Here is a 21,155-nt window from a genome sequence, read left to right on the forward strand (position 1 = left end):
CGATCGAGTCTAATGTGTGTCAAGGTCAATCGATCTGTTGTTGTTTGACCACGTGCGAATGACATGAGGGATGATTTACATAATCGATGGGGGAATTATTGATTCACGAGCGTGGGGAATTATGAAACAATATGGTCATAGAGTCCCTAGGGAGAAAGATTACGTAATCGCTCAATGACCTCTTTTTCCAAGATCGATTTATTTGATGTTTTTCTCGGCTAGCCTGCCCTGAGAACTTGATTTTCATAATCGATGGGGGAAATTATTGATTCACGAGCGGGGGGAATTATGAAACAAACATGGATTCTGTGTTGTTTGGCTAGCCTGTACTGAGAAATTGATTTACATAATCGCTATGGGAAATTATAGATTCACGAGCGTGTGGAATAAATAAACTAACATGTCTTCATTGTTGTTTGGCTAGCCTGTCCTGAGAACTTGATTTACATAATCGCTAGGGGGAATTATTGATTCACGAAGAGGGAATTAAGAAACATTAAGGCTTCTTTAATCTTAGGTCTGAGGGATTTATTTATTATTGTTGTTTTGGACAAGTGCATGCTAGGGGTGAATGTCAAGGTGTCCTGGAACAGGAAACAGTTAGATCACGTGTTTCCTTCTCAGCCAATCATCGAGTCGGATACATCCTCCTTCTCAGCCAATCAGAGACCTGCTTACATATGATTTTCCCCGTTACATAACAATTCGCCCTTGAGATTTCGTATATAACGGGTATGCAATATGATTAAATTATCAGAAAGTATTTTGTCGTTGTGTAAACAAAAATGGATAAATTTGATGAAGTTGAAGCCTTGGCAACTACAATTTACCCTTTAATTTCTTTTTTATTTTAACACTTGTTTTCCGTGGTACCCCTCTCCTCTATTCGGGTAACCCCCCCCCCACCCCTATAAAAACGCCACTATATGATGTTCATACTCGATAAAATGCGTAAAATAATCTCTTTTTTAGTTACGTAAACCCCATCCTTCCTTCCCCACTCTGTTTACGACCATAATTCTGTTTTTTGATAAATTCCATATCTTATCTAAATGCAACTGTCAACTTTCTGTCATTCCCTTAATATACTGTCCGCTATGGCTTGACTTATAGATTTCTCGCAACGATTTAATTATCTGATCATTACTGACACCCCTTTTAAAGTACATCCGGCTTTGATTAATATACAAGAATTTGGATAGCGGCTTAACCAAAGGTTTCTCTATAAGAAAAAGATATAGTGCTTTATTATGCGTAAATTGAATAGCATTTTTACCATATCGTTCGGTGTGGGGGAGGGGATATTTTTCCATGTCTTTTTTCTCTGGGATATTGGAAGTGGTGGTAATGTACCTGGTCTGTGTATGCTGTGGTGTGTGATAAATAGAAAAAATAGTCCGGCCTTTTAACGTTTCAGTTAGTCTTCTTTAACACATTCAAAAAATGTTGAACTGAGTATATTTCAAGAAATTTTTTTAACTTTTTTTTTTAAATTTTATTTAATTTTTTCGGTTACTTTCGGGGGTGGGGGAGGGGATATTTTTCCATGACTTTTGTCTCCGGGAGATTTTCCGGGGGGTGTATTTACCTTGTTATTTTTTTTTATTGGGTTAATTATAAATATAAAACATAGGTCGGCATTTGAAGGGTTCATTGAGCCGTAATTCACAGATTCAACATTAGGCGATATCTTTCGGGGGGGGGGGGCGGGGATTTTTGTCCATGACTTTTCGCTGGGTGTTTGGCCGTGGGAGTTATTTTCCGTGGACTGTTTATTTCTGGGGGGTGTGATAAATATATACACTAGGCCAGCCTTTGAACGGTTCAGTGGACCTTAATTCTCAGATTAAAAAAGGATGCAATTAGTATATTTCACGAAATTTTTTTACTTTTTGCTTTCTTGGTGATAAACTAAACAAAATTGCATGGATGGGGGTACTAATTTTTATTCTGTGGAAAAAGGGGAAAATTATTTCGATGCTAACTTTTTTCTCTTCTTTTCAGGACAATTATTAAGAATATATGGCCACTCCACCTGTAATTGCAAGGGAGGGTGAGACAGCCCCAAAGCACACCAGCCACTGGTTGGAGAACCCTGCTGCCACATCGGTGCAAGAATGTAACGCCGTCGTCCCGTTCACTTTCCATCATGTGTTGCCTTCAAGAGCTGTCCCACCTACACAAGGTCAGGAGGTCCAGCATGCGTCGCCTGGGCCTTCAGGCACTCAACTGCAGCCGGAATTTGCAAATGTGAGCATTTTTTTTACCTAACTTTTAGAAATATCTAAACAAATCTATTTTTCATCGCGCTGTAAAAGTGTTTGTGTGTGTGTCTGTCTCAGAGATATTAAAATATTAACCCACCGCCCCAACCATTGTTTTAAATTTCTCTGCTCCCCCCCCCCCCCCTCACAGAGAGATATCTAAATATAATGTAATTTTTTTACTTTTTGCTTTCTTAGTGATATACTAAACAAAATTGCATGGATGAGGGTACTAACTTTCTTTCTGTAAAAAAAAGGGAGGCAAATTATTTAGATACTAACTTTTTCTCTTCTTTTTTAAGGACAATTGTGAAGAATGCATATCCCCACCACCCAATAAAGCAAAAGTGGACGAGGCAGCCACCATACAGTCCGGTCGAAAACCGAAAAGAGAATGGATGGTTTCTTTTAATATGGAGAACCCTGCCGTCTCATCTATGCAAGATCATGAAATAGCCGACCCAGTCGCACAGGAACATAGCGATACCGGTCCGTCCACCCTGCAACACTCGCTACCCGGGGCATCTGGCACCCATGTGCAGCCGACATATAAAAATTTAAGCTTTTTTTTCCTACCTTTCATATAGAAATATCCATCGATTTCATCCATCTTAGATAGGCCTTTGTCCACATGCAACATTTTCGAACACTGCGTAAGAGTATATCTCAGTGGGACTATTGAATGATTTTTTCTCTCCAAAGGACATATAATGTTCCCCCTTTTGAAACACGTCAAGTGCACGCATTAGCACTTTTTATAAATTTTATTAGTGAAGACAAAAAAGACAATATTTTCTGGTAATTTTTGGGTTTTGATAATTTATATTGCGATATAAACTAATTGTTAACATTTCCAATACAAATATTACAAAAAAAAAAAAAAACTTAATAAATTAAGTATTTTTTTAAAATTTGATTATTCTTATACAATTATAAAATCATGTTTTTTTTTTTCCACCGTTAATATAAAGATTATTAAAATGAAATTTTATTTTTAGTATTTTTTTTAAAAAAATAAAAAAATACTCGTTAATTGTTTATATTTTAAATATATTATAATAATATAAGATATACAACGGGGTCGAGAAGCGTTGTGGGGCTGGGAAGCTGTGAGGGAAGCGCTGTGTGCCAGGAACTCGCCACAGAGATGCGCCCGGACTCGCCCCAGTGATGCGCGCCGGTTCAGTGAAGTTCCACAGGATGCGCCACGGGCCCACCGCTGTAACCCACCCCGGGCAAGGTAAATGGCCAAGGAGAGCCCCCACGGGTCCCCGAGACGCGCCACGGGAAAAAAAAAAAAAAAAAAAAAATTTAAAACTTTTAAAATAAAACATAAAATTTTCGCCTTCTATTTAATATATTAGATTATATTAAGTTTTATTAAACAAATTTTATTAAGCAATATTAATCAAAATTTTAAAAGCTGTAGGGGATGATTTGAACACTGTGAAAATAAGCTATTTTTCATTTATAGATTGGTGCATTGGTCCCCTAATCACCCTCTATTGAAGAAGAGGTGGAAGGAGAGGCCCTCGTGGAGTCCCCCAACCCTTTAACCTGGTACGATCTACATACCAGTCCTGTTAATATTGCTGAGTTTAGTTACTATTTTCTTTTTCTTTTTTATAATCTCACAGTTTACCTGGGATACTTTATAAAAAAACAATTGAAATTATTCTTGTTTTTTCCAGGGGAATTACCAGGGACCCATCAACCCTCATATCTCCACTCGAGGCCACTTCAAACAACAGACGAGGAGCATGCGCCAGTGATTGTTGAACCAATGGGGGGCGGGGGACCTATCCCCGCGGGATATGGGGGTACAACTCGCCCAGACTTTCATATTTCAAACCGACTTTTAAATCATATAGTTGTTTTCTCTGCAATGGTTTGTGACACTTATAAGTAGCATTTGTGTTGTACGTTTTTTTTTTACACAATAGAAATTGTAAAAAACTATGTAGACAAAGTTCGTGCACTTCTGTAGAACCAGATTCAATTGTGGGGGGGTAGTGATTCAATTAAGGTCTCCATTGTTCTAAAGGTTTTTTATTTGAATGAGGTAAATAGTGAAGTTTATTATCATTTTATAAATTCCGAGATGCGTGTGGTTTATTCAAATTTAGAAAATTTTGGGGGTGTTTTTATGGATTGGGTGGATCAAATTATAACGCATCTCGAGAACTATAACGAAAATGGAAGTGGCTCAGTAGTTTTATTTATTGAAAATTTAAGAGTTAATATTTGTAAAATTAAGAAAGATTTTATTTTAAGAGGGGGGGCAGGGTCTGATAGGGATAAGGGCATTGTTTTAAAATATAATCCAGATCTAGTAGGGTTGTCAAGGTGTCCAGAAGATCTGTTTTGAAACAGATCAAAAGTGTTTCCGATATGCTTTCATCATATCAGCATTTGAGCCTCTAGCTCGGGACGCAACCAAGAAGAATTTAGACAAATGGGCTGTACACGGGAAGGACGGCTCCCTTTTCCCAGTTGTAGATTTTTCATGCTTAGAGGGAAAATATCCAGTAACGATAATATCCATTGACATTGTTGAAAGGGCTAATGCTCACTTGAATATCGGCGTTACTGTGGTTCAGTTCGAAACTTACTTTGAATAGGGGGTTCGCTCAATAAAGAAGGGGGTGGTTTTCCCTGTCCGGGGTCCCTCAGTTGATTTGGTTAAACACTGGGTTTGGTTGCTTTACACGCCACCTAGTTAACCGAACGCAATCGGTCATTTTAACCCTATCACTGACATTAGTAGAGCTCTGGGGGAGGGTAAGAAACAGAGTGCCCGTTTCTACTGTCCAACATGCCTCTCTAGATTCCGTAGTGATATGAAACTACGGGATCACATGAGGCATTGTAGCCGTCATGGCTATCAGACAGTGGAAACGGTTTCAGGGGATAGGGCTATTTTACGTTTTAAAAATTTTCAAAACACCCTTCTCCAGTGCAACAAAATATCTTTAGACTGTGAAGCTAAGCTGGTGGAAGTGAATGACCCACCATATCCAAACCGAGACAAAGAACATCTGGCCATTGCAGTGTCCTATGCCCACGCACAAAGAGACAATTCTAACACCATGCGGTTGTTAGAAATAATTGAAACATTGGATGAGCGGGAGTGCATGGACAAGGCGCTGACTAAACTGATTGGCACGGCTAATGGTGCTATTTCTCGTGTGAGAAATAAGCATTATCCAATGGTGCTGTCTGCTGAGGATCGTCTCGCGATTAAAAATATAAAATTCTGGTGGGTTGGCAAGGGGGTGTTTGCAGAGGTGGGGACTAACGGGAACCGTGGGGGGAGGGGAAAGTTAGAGATCATGACCATTTGTGGCAGGAAATTACATCGGGAGGTAGTAATTTTAGGGGGGTTGCGCATCAATCGTGTAATTTAAATGTTAGCCAGCAGTTTTTTATCCCTGTTTTTATTCATAATTCCAATTATGATTTAAAATTTATTTTACCAGCACTGGCACGTATGCACAGGGAGGGAGGGGGAGTAGATTGTACATGGGTAAATAGTTCATATACCAATAAGATAATTCCAAAATCAGCTGAGAAGTTGCTGCTTCTCGAGCTGAAATGGCAGGCAGTGGATAATGGGCATACGTGCTGTAATAAAATCAGGTTTTTAGATTCCTTTAGTTTTTTCCCCAAGGCATTGAGTCAATTGATTCAAGTGCAAAAAAGCGACAATTTTGATAGCTTTCCATTGCTTAAACGGCACTTTCCAGACGGTGAAATATATGACCTGTTGACATGCAAAGGTATATAAGCATACGATTATTACTGCTCTGACGCTCGCCTAAGCGAGGAGAAACTACCTCCAATTGAAGCTTTTTACAATTCACTGACCAACCGTGAATGCACAGCCGAGGAGTATGAGTTTGACAAGACGGTTTGGTCCAAGGGGGAGTGTAAAAATGGGTGGGAGTATTGTAGACTGTACTTGGCCAGTGACGTTCTAACTTTGTTGGATATAGTCTGTAAGAACACAGACCAGATCTATTCAGAGTTCGGGCTAGATATAGGTTACTATTTTTCTACACCCCATTTAGTGATGAATTTAATTTTAAAAATTAGCAGGGAGGAAATAGGCCTAATCACGGATATAGACCAGCACCTTTTTGTTGAGCGTTCAATGAGGGGGGGGTATGTTTTTCATGGGGACCGCGTCTTATCAACTGATCCGAGCGGACACAGCAGCACCGGTGCAAAGTCAACGGCAGTGTTCTTGGACATGAACTCATTGTACCCCTCGGCAATGTCCAACTACTCTTTGCCTTGTGGGAACTATCAATGGCTTGAGAATCCTTGTGAGTTCCCCGACATTACCACCGTCGAGGACAATGGGCCACAAGGATGGTTCTTTGAAGTAGATGGTCACATTCCACTGGCGCTTCACGACTCAGTCAAAGATTTTGTTTTTCCCTGTATCAATCGGCCGGTGAGCAGGGACTCGCTGAGCCCCTACAATCGTTCATTGGTTGAGGATATGGGGATGCACTGGACTCCCTCTAAACAGAAACTGATTGCTGATTTGGACCCTAAAGAGAATATCGTTGTTCACCATGTGCTTTTGCACTGGATGGTGAGCAACGGCTTCAAGATCACCACAATACACAGGGTCCTGCAGTTTAATCAGCGACCCTACCTGAAAACGTTTATCGACACCTTTGTCGATAAACGCTCTAAGGCAAACTCAAAGGTGGAGAAGGAAATGTATAAGCTCATCCTAAATTCAGCGTTTGGCAAAATGTGTGAGAGCGTACGTAATAGATCTCACTGTGATGTCGTGACTGACCCTCTAGAGTGTGCACGAATTAGTGCCGACTCCGATTTTACCTCGGTCACGAACATAGAGACTGGCATGGTTCTTCTACCCAAATGAAAGCGAAATGTAGTACTGAACAAGAATATCGCAGGCGGTAGTTCCGTACTGGAAATTTCAAAAAAGCTCATGTTGTCGTTCTTTTACAATGTGTGCAAAGTGCAATGGCCACGGGAGGGGAGGTTCAAGTTTACTATGGTGATACAGATTCTCTGCTGTTAAAGGTAAATGGGACTGAAGATTCGGATTTATTGGGTGATTTGCAAAAGGGGGAACACATCAGCTCGCGGATGGATTTCACCAACTGGAATCCATCCCTCTACCCCGAGCTGGTGAAACGTCAAGCCCCCAACCAACTATTAATATTAAAATCAGAGACGGGGAGTGATTTGATATCCCGGGGGATGTTCCCGGGTCCCAAAGTCTATTGCGTGGAAACTCCTAGTGGGGAAGAAAAGAAGGCGAGTAAAGGGGTGCCTACACACTTTTTAAAGAGCAATTTCAACATGAGCGTGTACAGAGACTGTGTTGAAAGTAACCTAATTCCAAGAGCACAAGTGCTTGCAATTCGCTCTCTAGAGTATAGAAATTATACTTTGAGAGTGGACAAGAATGCAATGTCATGTATATCCGACAAGGTCTATGTGCTCGAGAATGGTGTGACTGTTCTACCCAACGGCCACTACCGTATTTCAGACCGATTTGAATGCATTGACTATCGTAATCAACTTGGTCTGGATAAATTACCCTAACCTGACAATCTAACCACTAACCAACCTTTCACTACCTTAACTCAACCTGTTCATCTAACCCAAGCACTAACTCAACCACCACTCAACTAACCTAACCCATCGCAGTGATGACAACTATTCTTTTTCCCCCCGCGGCCCCCGGGGGGGGGGGGGGGTCCCTTCCCGCGGCCGCCCAGGGGGGTGGGGGGTCCCGACCGCGGCCGGCCGGCCTGCACCCCCGCGGCCCTGGGGGGGGGGGGGATCCCACCCCCCGTAAAAGTCATAATCAAGTAAAAAGGTGCTAGCAATTTCCCCGGGAGGGCGTGTGTATTTTTTATTGTTGTATAAAAAGTGTTATTGTATATAAAATTTATTAAGTTGACAAAAAAAAAAAAGTGGTTTGAATAAAAGTGTTTTTTTTTTTTATATTAAAAAAATTGATTTAAATAAAAGTGTTTTTTTTTTAATTAAAAAAATTGATTATTTATTAATTTTTTTAGTTTCCCTGTTCATTTTTAATTAAAATATATTTTTAATGTTGACCACCATGAAATTGAGTCCTGTTGAATATGTGTTATTTTTATCTTTGAACCGGTTGACTGAACAAATATTTGTTTTCATGTAGTGCCGAAATAAATGCTGCCAATGTAATATTGTTTTTTTGTTGTTCTTGAATAGACAGGGAAAATTATTGCTGCTACTTATTCATTGAGCACAAACGATTTACAGTTAGTTGTAGTCAGACTATTGCCCCCAACAGCATGTATCAATTTAAAACACCCTTCAGATTGTTTCTGTGTGGACCCTCAATGTCGGGGAAAACAACACTTTTAACTAAAATAATTCAAAATTGCAATAAAATGTTTTTGGAAAAGCCGAAAAAAATCTACTATTGCTATAGTATTTGGCAGGAGTCCTATGATATAATAAAAGCTATTGCCACAACCATACCAATACAATTCATACGAGGACTTGATGTTTTCAATAGTATTGAATCGAACTCGTGGCTAATCATTGATGATTTGGCTGAATCCATTGAACAGTTCTCACAGGAAATGCTGCAACTGTTCACTGTCCGATCTCATCATGAACACATGTCCGCTACCCTCGTTCTACACAATCTGTTTCATCAGAGCAAATGTATGCGAACCCTTGCTTTGAATTGCACCGTCTATATTATCTATCGAGTCGTTCGGGATTAGAGCTAGCTCCAAAAACTCAAAAAGCAGATAAAACCTCGCGCCCCTAACATTCTGTTGTCAGCGTACACTCAGGTGACTAGCAAGCCCTACGGTTACATTTTGTTGGATCTTAATCAGAGCACGCCCGAGGATCTACGTGTAGTCACCGACATTTTCAACAATGAAATTACAGTACATCTTCCGGTGAACAGTAGAAAATACTATTAGTCGTTATTATGACACTGAAGAAACTACACGAACAACGGCATCTGTTTTCCGTTTTAAGCACTTCAAAACCATTGCTTAGGAAGGCTATACTCAAACACGGTGTTGACAATGAGTTCATTAATCTATTACCTGAACTTTGTTTAAATTTAACGGAAGGCATTGTTCAACTGCCAGATGTTTTTAGACAACAGACAAATAAACATCGTGCCCGCTTCCGCGCCTGGGATTTAAAAAAAATGGGAAAAAAATTAAAACGAACACGGCTCCTTCAAGCGGGCGGTAGCTTTTTCACACTTTTACTACCGATAATTGCAGGACTTGTAAACAGTTTTCTCTAGAGAATGGCTAAACCATATAAATTGACACCATTTGAACTTGTCCTCTCGCCCATCGAACATTTTGAAGACAATCTAAGCAAATTCATTAACGATAAGAATATTGCCGATGACAGAAAACTGCTTTTACTTCAAGATGCATTGCGACGTGTGGACAAACATAACCCATATCGTGAGAGACCTGCCACAGATCCCCCTAAACAGGAAACATCTCCTCAAGATTCTGCAGCACTGCAATCAAAGGAGAAGGAATTGAATTCGATCGTATTGAAAATTGGAAACCTATTGCCAGTGTCCTATCGAGAACAGAGTAAAAGAGTATTATCCTATCTCATATTGGAAACTGGTGATCATCAAGTTAAAGTAGAGAGCACAGGTAAACAAATCATAATACAGGGGAAAAGTTATAATCTAGTTGATTTAATTTGTGATATGTTGACGAATCGTAAAGGACTCTTATCCGTTGACGATAATCTATACACTTTTCTGTGTGCAATAAACTTTCCCAAAAGTCTTATTGGCAATAAGCAAATTCTAAAGAAACTAAGAGAATAACCAACAACACCATTTAAAAAAGAAGAAGATTTAATATTTGAAGATACTATCAGTAACAGCAATGATTTTACAACACCTGTGGCTGCTATTCAAAAGCGAAGACGAATTGATTCGCCCGCCAGTGTGCAAAAGGGGAGTTGAAATTAAACTTCATGTCTACTATCAAAATGTATTAATTTCTTAATTTCGTAAATGAAAATATTTGCAAAGCGGGAAGTTTAAGGTCTACCAACACGCTTTCCAAAGCTGTCTCAGACACCATATTGAAAAAATCACACGAGGCTCTATAAAATGAACCGAGTTACACACTAAAACGTAATCATATGCTTCGCAGTAATCACTATCGACAAACTAAAGCCTTTTTACCTCTGCATATAATGCAAACGGATCTTTTAACTTTAGACGCAGTTCAACGGTGTCACAATGCACCCTACAAATATATTCTAGTGGCAATCAGTATCTTTAGTCACTATGCCTATGCCATTCCACTGCGGTCAAAGAGAGGTGTTGAAGTTGCTCAGGCCATTGAAAGTATTCTCCAACAGGATTCATATAGAAAAATTCAACCGGATCGTGGTAGTGATTTTGTTAATCCACAGGTGCAAAAGTTTCTTTTGAAATATAATACAACACTTTATCATAGTCACAGCCCGATAAAGGCTACATTGGCTGAACTATTAATAAGAACGATTCTTATATTAATTTCAGTATTTTGCACTTTTAAAAATACACCGGCTTTTATTAATGATTTAGATAAAATCATGTTTATTTATAATCATCGACCTCATCGATCTCTGTCCAACTCTACACCACGGGATGTTCAATATAATGAACAGACATTTGATGTTGGTCTAAATCACGACACCTAGTTTGAACCAGAGAAAAAGAAGAAAAAGAAATAAATTGTTGGTGATAGTGTTTAAATAAATATAACCACTCATCATTTCTTCATGGGGGATTCTGTATTTAGAACTGAACTTTTTAAATTCTCTAAAACCATATAAACCAGACCCATAACTTATCGACTGCGAGACACCAAAGATGATGAGATTCTCGGCGATTTTTATGAATATGAACTGCAAAAAATTAGAAACACTAGTGAAATTTATCAAATTGAAAAGATATTAAAGAGTCGTACACGCCATGGTAAGAAACAGTTGCTTGTTCGCTGGCTAGGATACAACTCAGATTTTGATTCTTGGGTCAGTGCTGAAGATATTAACAATGCCCAATGATTTCTATGTGACTTTCATGTCCAATGTTTCTGATCCTCTCTACAATGATCTGAATAGAACAAGTGATTTTTGGACGAAAATCTCCCCCACCATCAAATTCGACGATGGACAGTATGAAGTGTCTCTTGTCGACTGTATTCTCAAAAATACCTCTGACATCCTGAGAAAAGATCGTAAATATGAAATAAAAATCAGACCCTATGATTGGCCGCCACCACCAGGTGATCAAGAACAAATTCAAAAAATCAATTGGTTGGATTATCCATATATTGAATTACCCTACGAGGAACTCACCTGTATGAATGATTTATGTCGTACTATCAATAAAAGAATTTCCGCTCGTAAAAAGGAAGCTTTTCATTTCAACTATTCAAAGGAGGAGGGCAAGATCTACATTAGTTCACCTATTGCCAGTGAAAAGGTTATTCTCAACGATAATCTAAAGGATGTTCTTGGCTTTAAGCTCAATATAATCAATGGTAAAAGTGCCGGAAACACTAATTTCATTTTCGCTGACTATCCGCCTACCTTCACCAAAGACACATGTATATTTCTCTACGCCTCATTTTTGGAAACATCTCGGGTTGGTAATTCAAATTTACCCCTCCTACGATTTCTTGAACGAAAAACCAATCAAGAACATATTCATCACTACAATATAAAGCATCTTCAGTATATCCCCGTAAACACTTCCTATTTGGAACTCTGTCAGTTAACACTAAGAACCGAATTGGGTGATCCAATAGCAATTTCAAAAGGTTTAGCTGTGATTACATGCCATTTTCGACCCATCGTTCAACAGCAAGATGCCTAATAAAAAAGTGGCGTTCACTTGTCCTGATATTGACTGCTATGTTAATACTCTTGGTCCAAGACAACTGGGCAATGGAATGGACTACTACAAGGGACGCTCGTCAATGTCTGGCTATGGTCTTGGCAGTTGGTTTGCTAAGCTGTTTCGCTCTTCACTACCACTGGCTAGAAAATATCTTGTACCGTCTGCGATAGATTTTGCATCCTCTACACTATACGATTGGGGCTCTGGCAAGGATTTTAAAAAAAAGTGCTACAGAAAATCTTAGGTCCAGTGCGCGAACCCTTGGCGAGAGATTAAAACAAAATGGTAAAGGCTTAAAAAGGTCACGCAACAATGCATCCCTTATCAATCTCCATTCAGGATGGAAACGAAAGACATCCGATTTGTCAAAGAAAAGAAGGAAAAAGCCGATACATAGTATAAACAGAAGCCTCAGGAAGAATAGAATTGTCAGATCGAAACTAGATTTCTTCTCCTAAAATGTCCTACCTACCACATAAGGACTCCCAACCTTCAATCACCGCCTCATTGAATCTATTCAATGCTGAATATGTTGATGTGAGTGCAAACATGGATATTATGAACAATTTTATCCACTACAACCGCTCTCCGATAATATCCACTTTCAAATTTATTCCAATGAGTCTTCTTTTGAGTCTACTTTGATGGACTTGTATTCAACATTTATAGATTTACAAGTGAAAGTCCGGAAATCCGATAATTCAATGCCGATTCGGGCCGATGGAATATTCTATGAAAATTGTATACTACATAATTTATTTCGTCAAATTAGTGTCTACATCAATGGCACGCTGGTGAGCACGAGCAACAATCTCTCCAACTATACAAGCTATATGCTATTCATGCTGATGACGCCCTAGTCATACTATGACTTGAGAGGTGTCTCCAATGGATATGAATACATTACTAATACTAATAGTACAGATGCACTTAAAAATGCTACAACTAGTGAATTACATCTAGTTGGAAAAATATATCATGAAATATTTAATATACCCCACTGGCTACCACCCAATGTTAAAGTGGATATAAAATTGACGCTCGCACCCACCAATTTCATATTGAGAAAGGAACTTGCTGCTAATCCTGATTTAAGTCTCTCCCTCACCTCAGCAATACTTCATGTGCGCAAACAGCAGGTTATGAGTTCTGTTGCTTTGGCTGTGGAAAAACTGAGAGCCAATGGCAACAACATTAAACTACTTGTTCCTCATACAATCACCACTCAACGTCATATTGCCGTGGGGTCACGCACCTTCACCGAGTCATCCTTTATCAATGGCGAAATCCCGTCTAAATTGGCTTTGGCCTTTGTAAAAAGCGCCAGTGCAATAGGATCATGGACTGAATGTCCACATAAATTCGAGATGTTTGGACTTTCATCTCTTGTGTGCAAAGTAAACGGTATCCCACTCTACAATCTATCTTTTGATAAATCCTATAGAACATTGTACGAGTTGACCATGCAAACCCTAGATCATGACTCGCAACTATTTGAAAATGGTATAACCGAAGATATGTTTGCTAAAACACATGGTATCATTGTACTGGATTTGTCGGGTACACAGGATCTGAGTATAGTACGTACGGGGAGGGTGCGTTTAGAGTGTACATTTGCCGACCCATTGGCTGAGAGTATTGCCCTAATCTCACTAAATCAATATGAAACCTATTGGGAAATCACTCCCGAAGGTAGTGTTCTACTAGACTTGGCGCCATGAACACCAGTCAAATAATCAATGTATTTAATATGGACCCTTACATGTCCCAGTACAAATCCTATTGTCTACCCTCAGACTATCTTGGAAAAATTCAAAGTGCGAACAATACCTTGATTATTGTTAATAGCAGTCCGTCGACTGTTATGACGAGTCATTGGCTGTGCATCTTTCAAACAAAGAAGAATATTGAATTTTTTGATCCTCTTGGTCTACCCTATACATTCTACATACCTCACATCAGCAACTATATTGAGGGCAGTGGGAAAACTATTATTCAAAATCGAAAGAGAGTTCAGGATCTAACGACTAAAAGCTGCGGCTTCCATGCACTACTATATTTTGTGTTCAGGTGTCATGGCTATACTTACAAGCAGTTTCTACACATTTATAGTGACAATCCCCGTCTGAATGACTTTCTAGTGGAAAATATCCTCTCAGACCTATATAGTATTGATTTCAGTGCCCTAAGAGTAAAGTGCTTAAAAAATGTTTGTGAATTTGTTTATTAATAAAATGCGTATATATATAACAATGTCTTTAAATCTTCACTTTAGATTTCTTCATCGATGTATAGGCATCTGTCGTGAACCACTAATGCTGGTAAATCATTTGGATTCACTGTATATTGATCTTGATTGACTGCAAAGTCAGGGTCACATTTTCTACAGTACAATGTAACTTCACTCTTGTCATATCTCTTTGTATAGTCAATGATACTATTCACATTCATATTATGAAATTCACGAGTTTCAATCTGTCTATTTGAAGCAATATCACATACAATGTTTTCAAATGACGAATCACATTCCGTCACAGCCAAATAAAAATTACTTGGTTTATAGTCATAGTAGGTGGTGTCATCACATCGATGACTTAGAAACCAAATTGTCTTGTTATTCCAACAGTTGAATCGTAGACCAGATTCCTCTTCCCAGAATAATTTAAATCCGCGACGATACCAATCTCGTAGAAATAAACTGAACTCACGTGTGGGATTCTTTCCAATCATTGTGGGGTAAGTATTCTCCCACTGATCACATTTATAATTGTGACAATTGGAGCACAGGTGCCCTCTATGATGAGAGTCACACACCTCTTCAAGACATGACTTACATCCTTTAATTTGTACTGTATAGCCTCTATGTAATTTACAAGGATTACATAATTTACACTTTTCACTATAGTCATCAATAATTGTACAATTCTCACATTGATTCCAACTGCCAAGAGTGTACATGCACACTGGACATATATAGAACATTTTTCGGTTTCCGATGTCAACTCACTCACAGCTAACACGAAACTAATCCTCTTCACTCGATAAATTCAGGGGGGAGGGGCATGGTGGGAGAGGCGTAGCTCTGTGACGTTACCTCTTTCGAATGATGGTGGAGTCATCTACATTGAATCCATTGGCAATGTTTTCAAAAGTATACCCACAATATGATTCTACTTTGTTCCAATTAATATATCAATAAATTGACTATAAGCATTTGAATCACATTTTAAAAGTTTCATACAATAGTCCAATGTGGGAGAATCACTCCTCATTATATTGTCAAGTGTTCCCCAGACAAGAGAATATCCTGCGTTGAAGAGATAACTCGAGAAAATCATCATCCAAAATCAAATGTTTTTCCATAAACACTAGATTTGATCTAATTCTCTCTTTCTCAAATTTATTCATTTTTCAGTCCTTTCACTCCAACTGCTGACTCTAGACTGACCCTGATTCGTTAGCCTTGACCAGAAAAGAAAAGAGAACATTTTCGATTTCGAAACAATTTTATTGAATAATTACAACAACAACATCAATAATACTGAACATGTACAATCAGAGATACTGTTTATTGTCTTCAATATGTTTCACCAATGCACTTAAAGCACATTGAAGTCTATTCACGTGTGCTATATCAACTTTAGCGGCGAAACATAATTGATCCTCCATTTTAAATTTGCTCAAGGATATCACATATCTTGCATATACTGCATCCCATTCCAGACAAAGCCGTGATCCTTTCATGATTTCCACCGCAATGTTTGGTGCTCTTGTACTATTATCATCAACTCTACTATCAAATTCTACTAGTGTAAACAGTCCACTCATCGCCATCGGCAACACAAATATATATCCAAAATGAGTAAAGTCAAAACTGTTCTTCTTCTCACCCCTTTGAATTCTATTCACAGACTAATAAAACTATATCAAAAAAACACGTTCCTTATATTCCCACCGTCGCTAATATGTAAGCACGTCTCTGATTGGCTGAGAAGGGGGATGTATCCGACTCGTTGATTGGCTGAGAAGGAAACACGTGATCTAACTGTTTCCCGTTATCGGATCAAAAAAAGTCTCAATCGATTATGCAATCAATTTCTCGGAAATCCACTTCCCCTTCGAATCCTAGATCAATAACACTGTTCCCGTTAGAATTCAATGCGCAGGTGTAACCTTCGCCCCCCCCGAGGTCTTCCACCGCGAAACATCAAATAAATCGATCATGGAACAAGAGGTCATTGACCGATTACGTAATCTTTCCCCCAAGGGACTCTATGATCATATTGTTTCATAATTCCCCATGCTCGTGAATCAATAATTCCCCCATCGATTATGTAAATCATCCCTCGTGTCATTCGCACGTGGCCAAACAACAACAGATCGATTGACCTTGACACACATTAGACTCGATCGATAATCCTTGAATAAATTATGTAAAAAAAAAGTTGTAGGTGGCAGCAGGGGTGTCGCGTGGCGCTGGTACCCCCTCCTCTACTCACCTGACGCTACTTTTGAGTACTATGCTATGCAAGTTTACCTCTGCTCGGTATGGATTATAGAGTTATCGATTACAACAGGCTGCGTGATCATTGTTGAATGTTTTGCAAAGTGTATTTTTTAAGAACAAAAAACTGTGTTTTTTTTAATTTTCAATATTAAAAATTCGAATATATAACGCTCATATCTGTAATCAACGCTATTAATTACCCCATTTTCCATAGTCAAAACCTTCTGCTGCTTACTAATCCCCTACTAGTCAAATTTTCAGCGAGTGACTCCCTGACTATATTAATATAACCCTTCTAATGCCCAATAAATATCAAGCCAATCATTGAAAAAGTCTGCCTACCTTTCTGCTGAAAATTTGCTGTTGGGAGTGCTGTTGCAGGAGCCGAAAGCCCTTTTTTCTCCTCCAATCAGACGCAATACAAATTCCTGTAAGATTTACATCAAAACAAAGTGCCATAGCTCTACCTTTCTGCTAAAAGTTGGCAAGGAGTGGGAAGAGGGTACCAGACAACTTAAAGCCAGGCCAGTTAAGAGTCATATTTATCAATCCGGCATAAGCTTCACATGTCCGCAGGGTCCTTACTACTTTCTTGCAGTAAACTAAAACCGGTGGCAGGCAAAAAAGGAAAAATCCACATGTTGCTCCCCAGCAGATTGAGAGAGCAAATTTAAAAACTGAAATATAAACATATTTTAAGCTCACAGCAAATTTCCAAAAAGATCAAAAACGAAGAGCATCTGAAAAATAAATGAAATATCAATATACAACTGTCCAATTCGTAGCGTAATTTATTATTAGAGTCACTATCAAGGGTGTATCCAGGGAATTAGGGGGGCGGTTGAACCCTCCAACATGTTTTTCCAACATGTAAAAACATAACAAAATGCATATAAACACATTTTGAAGCGTTTCACATAGTTTTTTGTCCCCCCCCCACAAAAAAAACCGCCTCCCCTATCAAACTCCCCTATCCTGGATACGGCCCTGGTTACTATTAGTTTAAGGAACAGACATGGATAAGTTTATATAGTGGCTTTATGACTGAAAATGTTCATTCTACTTTATTTTAATTTTAAATAGAATAAAGCTTGCTCGTAGAATAAAAAAAAAATTTCCAGCAAGGATACCCTTTTGGAGGGACTTTCAGTTTTTTGATGCTTCTAAGATAAAAACAAAATAAGTGCTAAAAGTAAGATTTACCCAAAAAAGTGGTAGAAAGGTTTTATATTACCCTCTAAACAATTGTTGAGCCACTCCAAAAGTATTTTGTCAATGCCTTTAAGCGGGGCCCTGTCCCACCATACGTTAGGTGCCCTGTCCCACCATGCAACAAGAGCCCTATTGCAGCAAGAGTACTCTCCCACCATTTAACAAGAGCCATAGCATATTCCTGGAAACAATTTTTCCAAGCCAGATTTTCCAAAAATTTTTAGAAACAAGTGGTACTACATTCTGAGCAATACTCTATTACAAGCGTTCGCATAGGGTTCACTCTTTTCTTTCCAAGCATAATGTCATAAAGATGGTTTAAGGGCAATTCCCCCAATGCTGCCATCTAAATAACCAAATTCAGTGATGGTGTTATTGTTAACTACAATAATAGATGGTAACATGTTTTCTATTCCAATGACGTGTTTTTTAGCTTATAAGCAACTTCCCATTGATTTTAAGAAATTTTTGTTTAATATAGGAATCGAACGTGAGACCCATGATTCCCTATCGTACAAGAATGACACGTTACTCGACTGAGGCAATAAGTTATTGAAAATATTATGTCCTTAGAAATACATTCTAAGGGAATCCATGTATTGTTTCTGGGATGTTGGCCAACTAATGTTAAGCGTCACTACATTAAAACAAATTGTTTGCACAATTGATTTCTCAATTGGATCAGTGATCTGTTTCCGGGCACTATTTTTGGCATAATTCCAAGAATATACGTACTACGGTGATTTGAGAGGTATACTGGATGGACATATTCTTTTGATGGTTAATGAAATATGTTTCGATCTCCAAAAATTGTAATATTTCCGATCAAACCCATTGAATTTATATTGAAACTATGTTATATGTGTTTACATATTATATCATCTTTGGTTGGAAAAAACACACTCCCTACTACCCATTCTTGAACTGTTGAATTCAATCCGTGAAATGTTTTTGAAATTGGACGTTCAGGGGACAGCAAAGAGTAATATGAAGACTAAAAAGCACATAAAACTGACTTCGCGTAGTTAGTGAGCTTAGCCCTTGAGGCGGATCTTAATCATTTTTTATTCTGAAATTTTTTAATTTTTTTTAGACTGATTTTGTGAACTTTTTCCATGTCTTAAGAATGGCATGTAATCTTTGGTGAACATAGTTTTTGGATTTTCTCTTATACGGCCGCCCCACTGGTACTCTATGGTTGATCATCGACACTACCTAGTTTATTATATGTTAAAGTTTTAGTTTGGAGTTTAAGATTAGAATTTTAGTTTAGAGCTTTAGTTTAGAGTTTTAGTTTGGATATTAAGTTTAGATTTTTAGTTTAGAGTTTTAGTTTGTATTTTTAGTTTTGAGTTTTAGTTTAGAGTTTTAGTTTAGTTTTAGTTTAGAGTTTTAGTTAAGAGTTTTGTTTTAGAGTTTTAGATAAGAGTTTTAGTTTAGATTTTTAGTTTAGAGTTTTCGTTTAAAATTCTAGTCTAGAATTTTAGTTTAGAGTTTTAGTTTAGAGTTTTAGCTTTGAGTTTTAGTTTAGGGTTTTTTTAGAGTTTTAGTTTTATAGTTTTAGTTTAGAGTTTTTGTTTAGAGTTTAGTTTAGAGTTTTAGTTTAGAGTTTTACTTTAGAGCTTACTTTAGTCTTAGTTTAGATTTTTAGTTTAGAGTTTTAGTTTAGAGTCTTAGTTTAAATTTTTAGTCTAGAGCATTAGTTTAGAGTTTTAATTTAGATTTTTAGTTTATAGTTTTAGTTTATAGTATTAGTTTACAGTTTTAGTTTAGAGTTTTAGTTTAAAGTTTGAGTTTAGAGTTTTAGTTTAGAGTTTTAGTTTAGAGTTTGAATTTAGAGTTTTAGTTTAGAGTTTCAGTTTATTTTTTAGTCTAGAGCCTTAGTTTAGAGTTTTAGTTTAGAGTTTCAGTTTAGATTTTTAGTTTAACGTATTAGTTCAGAGTTTTAGTTTAGTTTCAGTTTAAATTTTTAGTTTAGAGTTTTAGTTTAGATTTATAGTTTAGAATTTTAGTTTAATTTTAGTTTAGAGTTTTTGTTTAGAGTTTTAATTTAGATTTTTATCCGTTTGTAGTTTTAGTTTAGAGTTTTAGTTATAGTTTTACTTTAATTGTAATTTAGAGTTTAAATTCAGAGTTTTAGTTTCGAGTTTTAGTTTAGAATCTTAGTTTAGAGCTTTAGTTTATAGTTTTAGTTTAGAGTTTTAGTTTAGTTTTAGTTTAGATTTTTAGTTTAGAGTTTTAGTATAGTATAGAGTTTTAGTTGATTTCTATGGTTTGGACTGGATTTCTAGGGTTGCTCCTGATTTCTACAGTTTAGTATTGATTTTTTGGATTTGTTAAGAGGATGACCTTAATTTATACAATTTGGCTTGAATTTTATGAATTCATCGGTATTTCTATGTATTGTCATGATTTTTAGATGTTGGCCATGATTTATACTGTTTGGTCTTGCTTTCTATGGTTTGGTCATGATTGTTTAGAGGTTGGTAATAATTTCTACAGTTTGGTCTTGATTTTTATGGTTTGGTCTGGATTTCTAGGGTTGGTCCTTATTTTTTTATTAATTCGTCCGGATTTCTATGCATTGCTTGTGATTTCTATGAATTCTTGTTTTTTTATGAATTAGTCTGGTTTTTAAGCATTGGTTAGGATTTATTTGAATTTCCCTGAATTTCTATGCATTGATTATGATTTCTACGGGATTTCTTCTGGATTTCTATGAACTATAAAATAAAAAATGAATAAAAAACTTAAAGAACAAAAAGCGCATACTTTCAAAGAGATCGGCGAGAAGGATGAGCTTGTTTCCCTTTACACAGTTTATCGAAATGGAGTTCTGACTTAGTTAAATACAATCTTAAATCATCTTCAACATTTAATTTGTTTCTAGATTTACTTTTAAGATAGGTTAAACTTGAGAAATCCTTTTCACATAAGTAAGTGATGGAAAACCCTACAAGAAATTTAACAGCAGTGCTTGATAGTTCTTTGTATTCCTTCCCAATTCCATTCTAGAAATCTGACGATGTAGTACCAGCAGTTAAATATTTATTTTTCAGCGTGGGACCACATGAGACTTCAATGAGTTGCTCCTATTGAAAGGTAGTTAGGTTACCACAGTTTGGAACCTACCACAGTCTACCACAGTTTGGAACCTACCACAGTCTACCACAGTTTGGAACCTACCACAGTCTACCACAGTTTGGAACCTACCACAGTCTACCAT

General features: G+C 37.5%; 1 protein-coding gene across 1 annotated transcript in view; it reads left to right on the forward strand.

Moving 5' to 3' along the window:
• Positions 1–2,022: 2,022 nt before the first annotated feature.
• Positions 2,023–21,155, forward strand: part of LOC148939138 (uncharacterized) — a 303,986-nt gene continuing 284,853 nt past the window's right edge. The window contains exon 1 of the mRNA XM_089107240.1: positions 2,023–2,250. Within this exon, the coding sequence (XP_088963366.1) occupies positions 2,023–2,250 (228 nt within the window). The remainder of the gene's footprint in view (positions 2,251–21,155) is intronic.

Source organism: Artemia sp. Qi Xiang Cuo, chromosome 21 (genome assembly GCF_049724085.1).
Source record: "Artemia sp. Qi Xiang Cuo chromosome 21, ASM4972408v1, whole genome shotgun sequence".
NCBI classification, from domain to species: Eukaryota; Metazoa; Arthropoda; class Branchiopoda; order Anostraca; family Artemiidae; genus Artemia; species Artemia sp. Qi Xiang Cuo.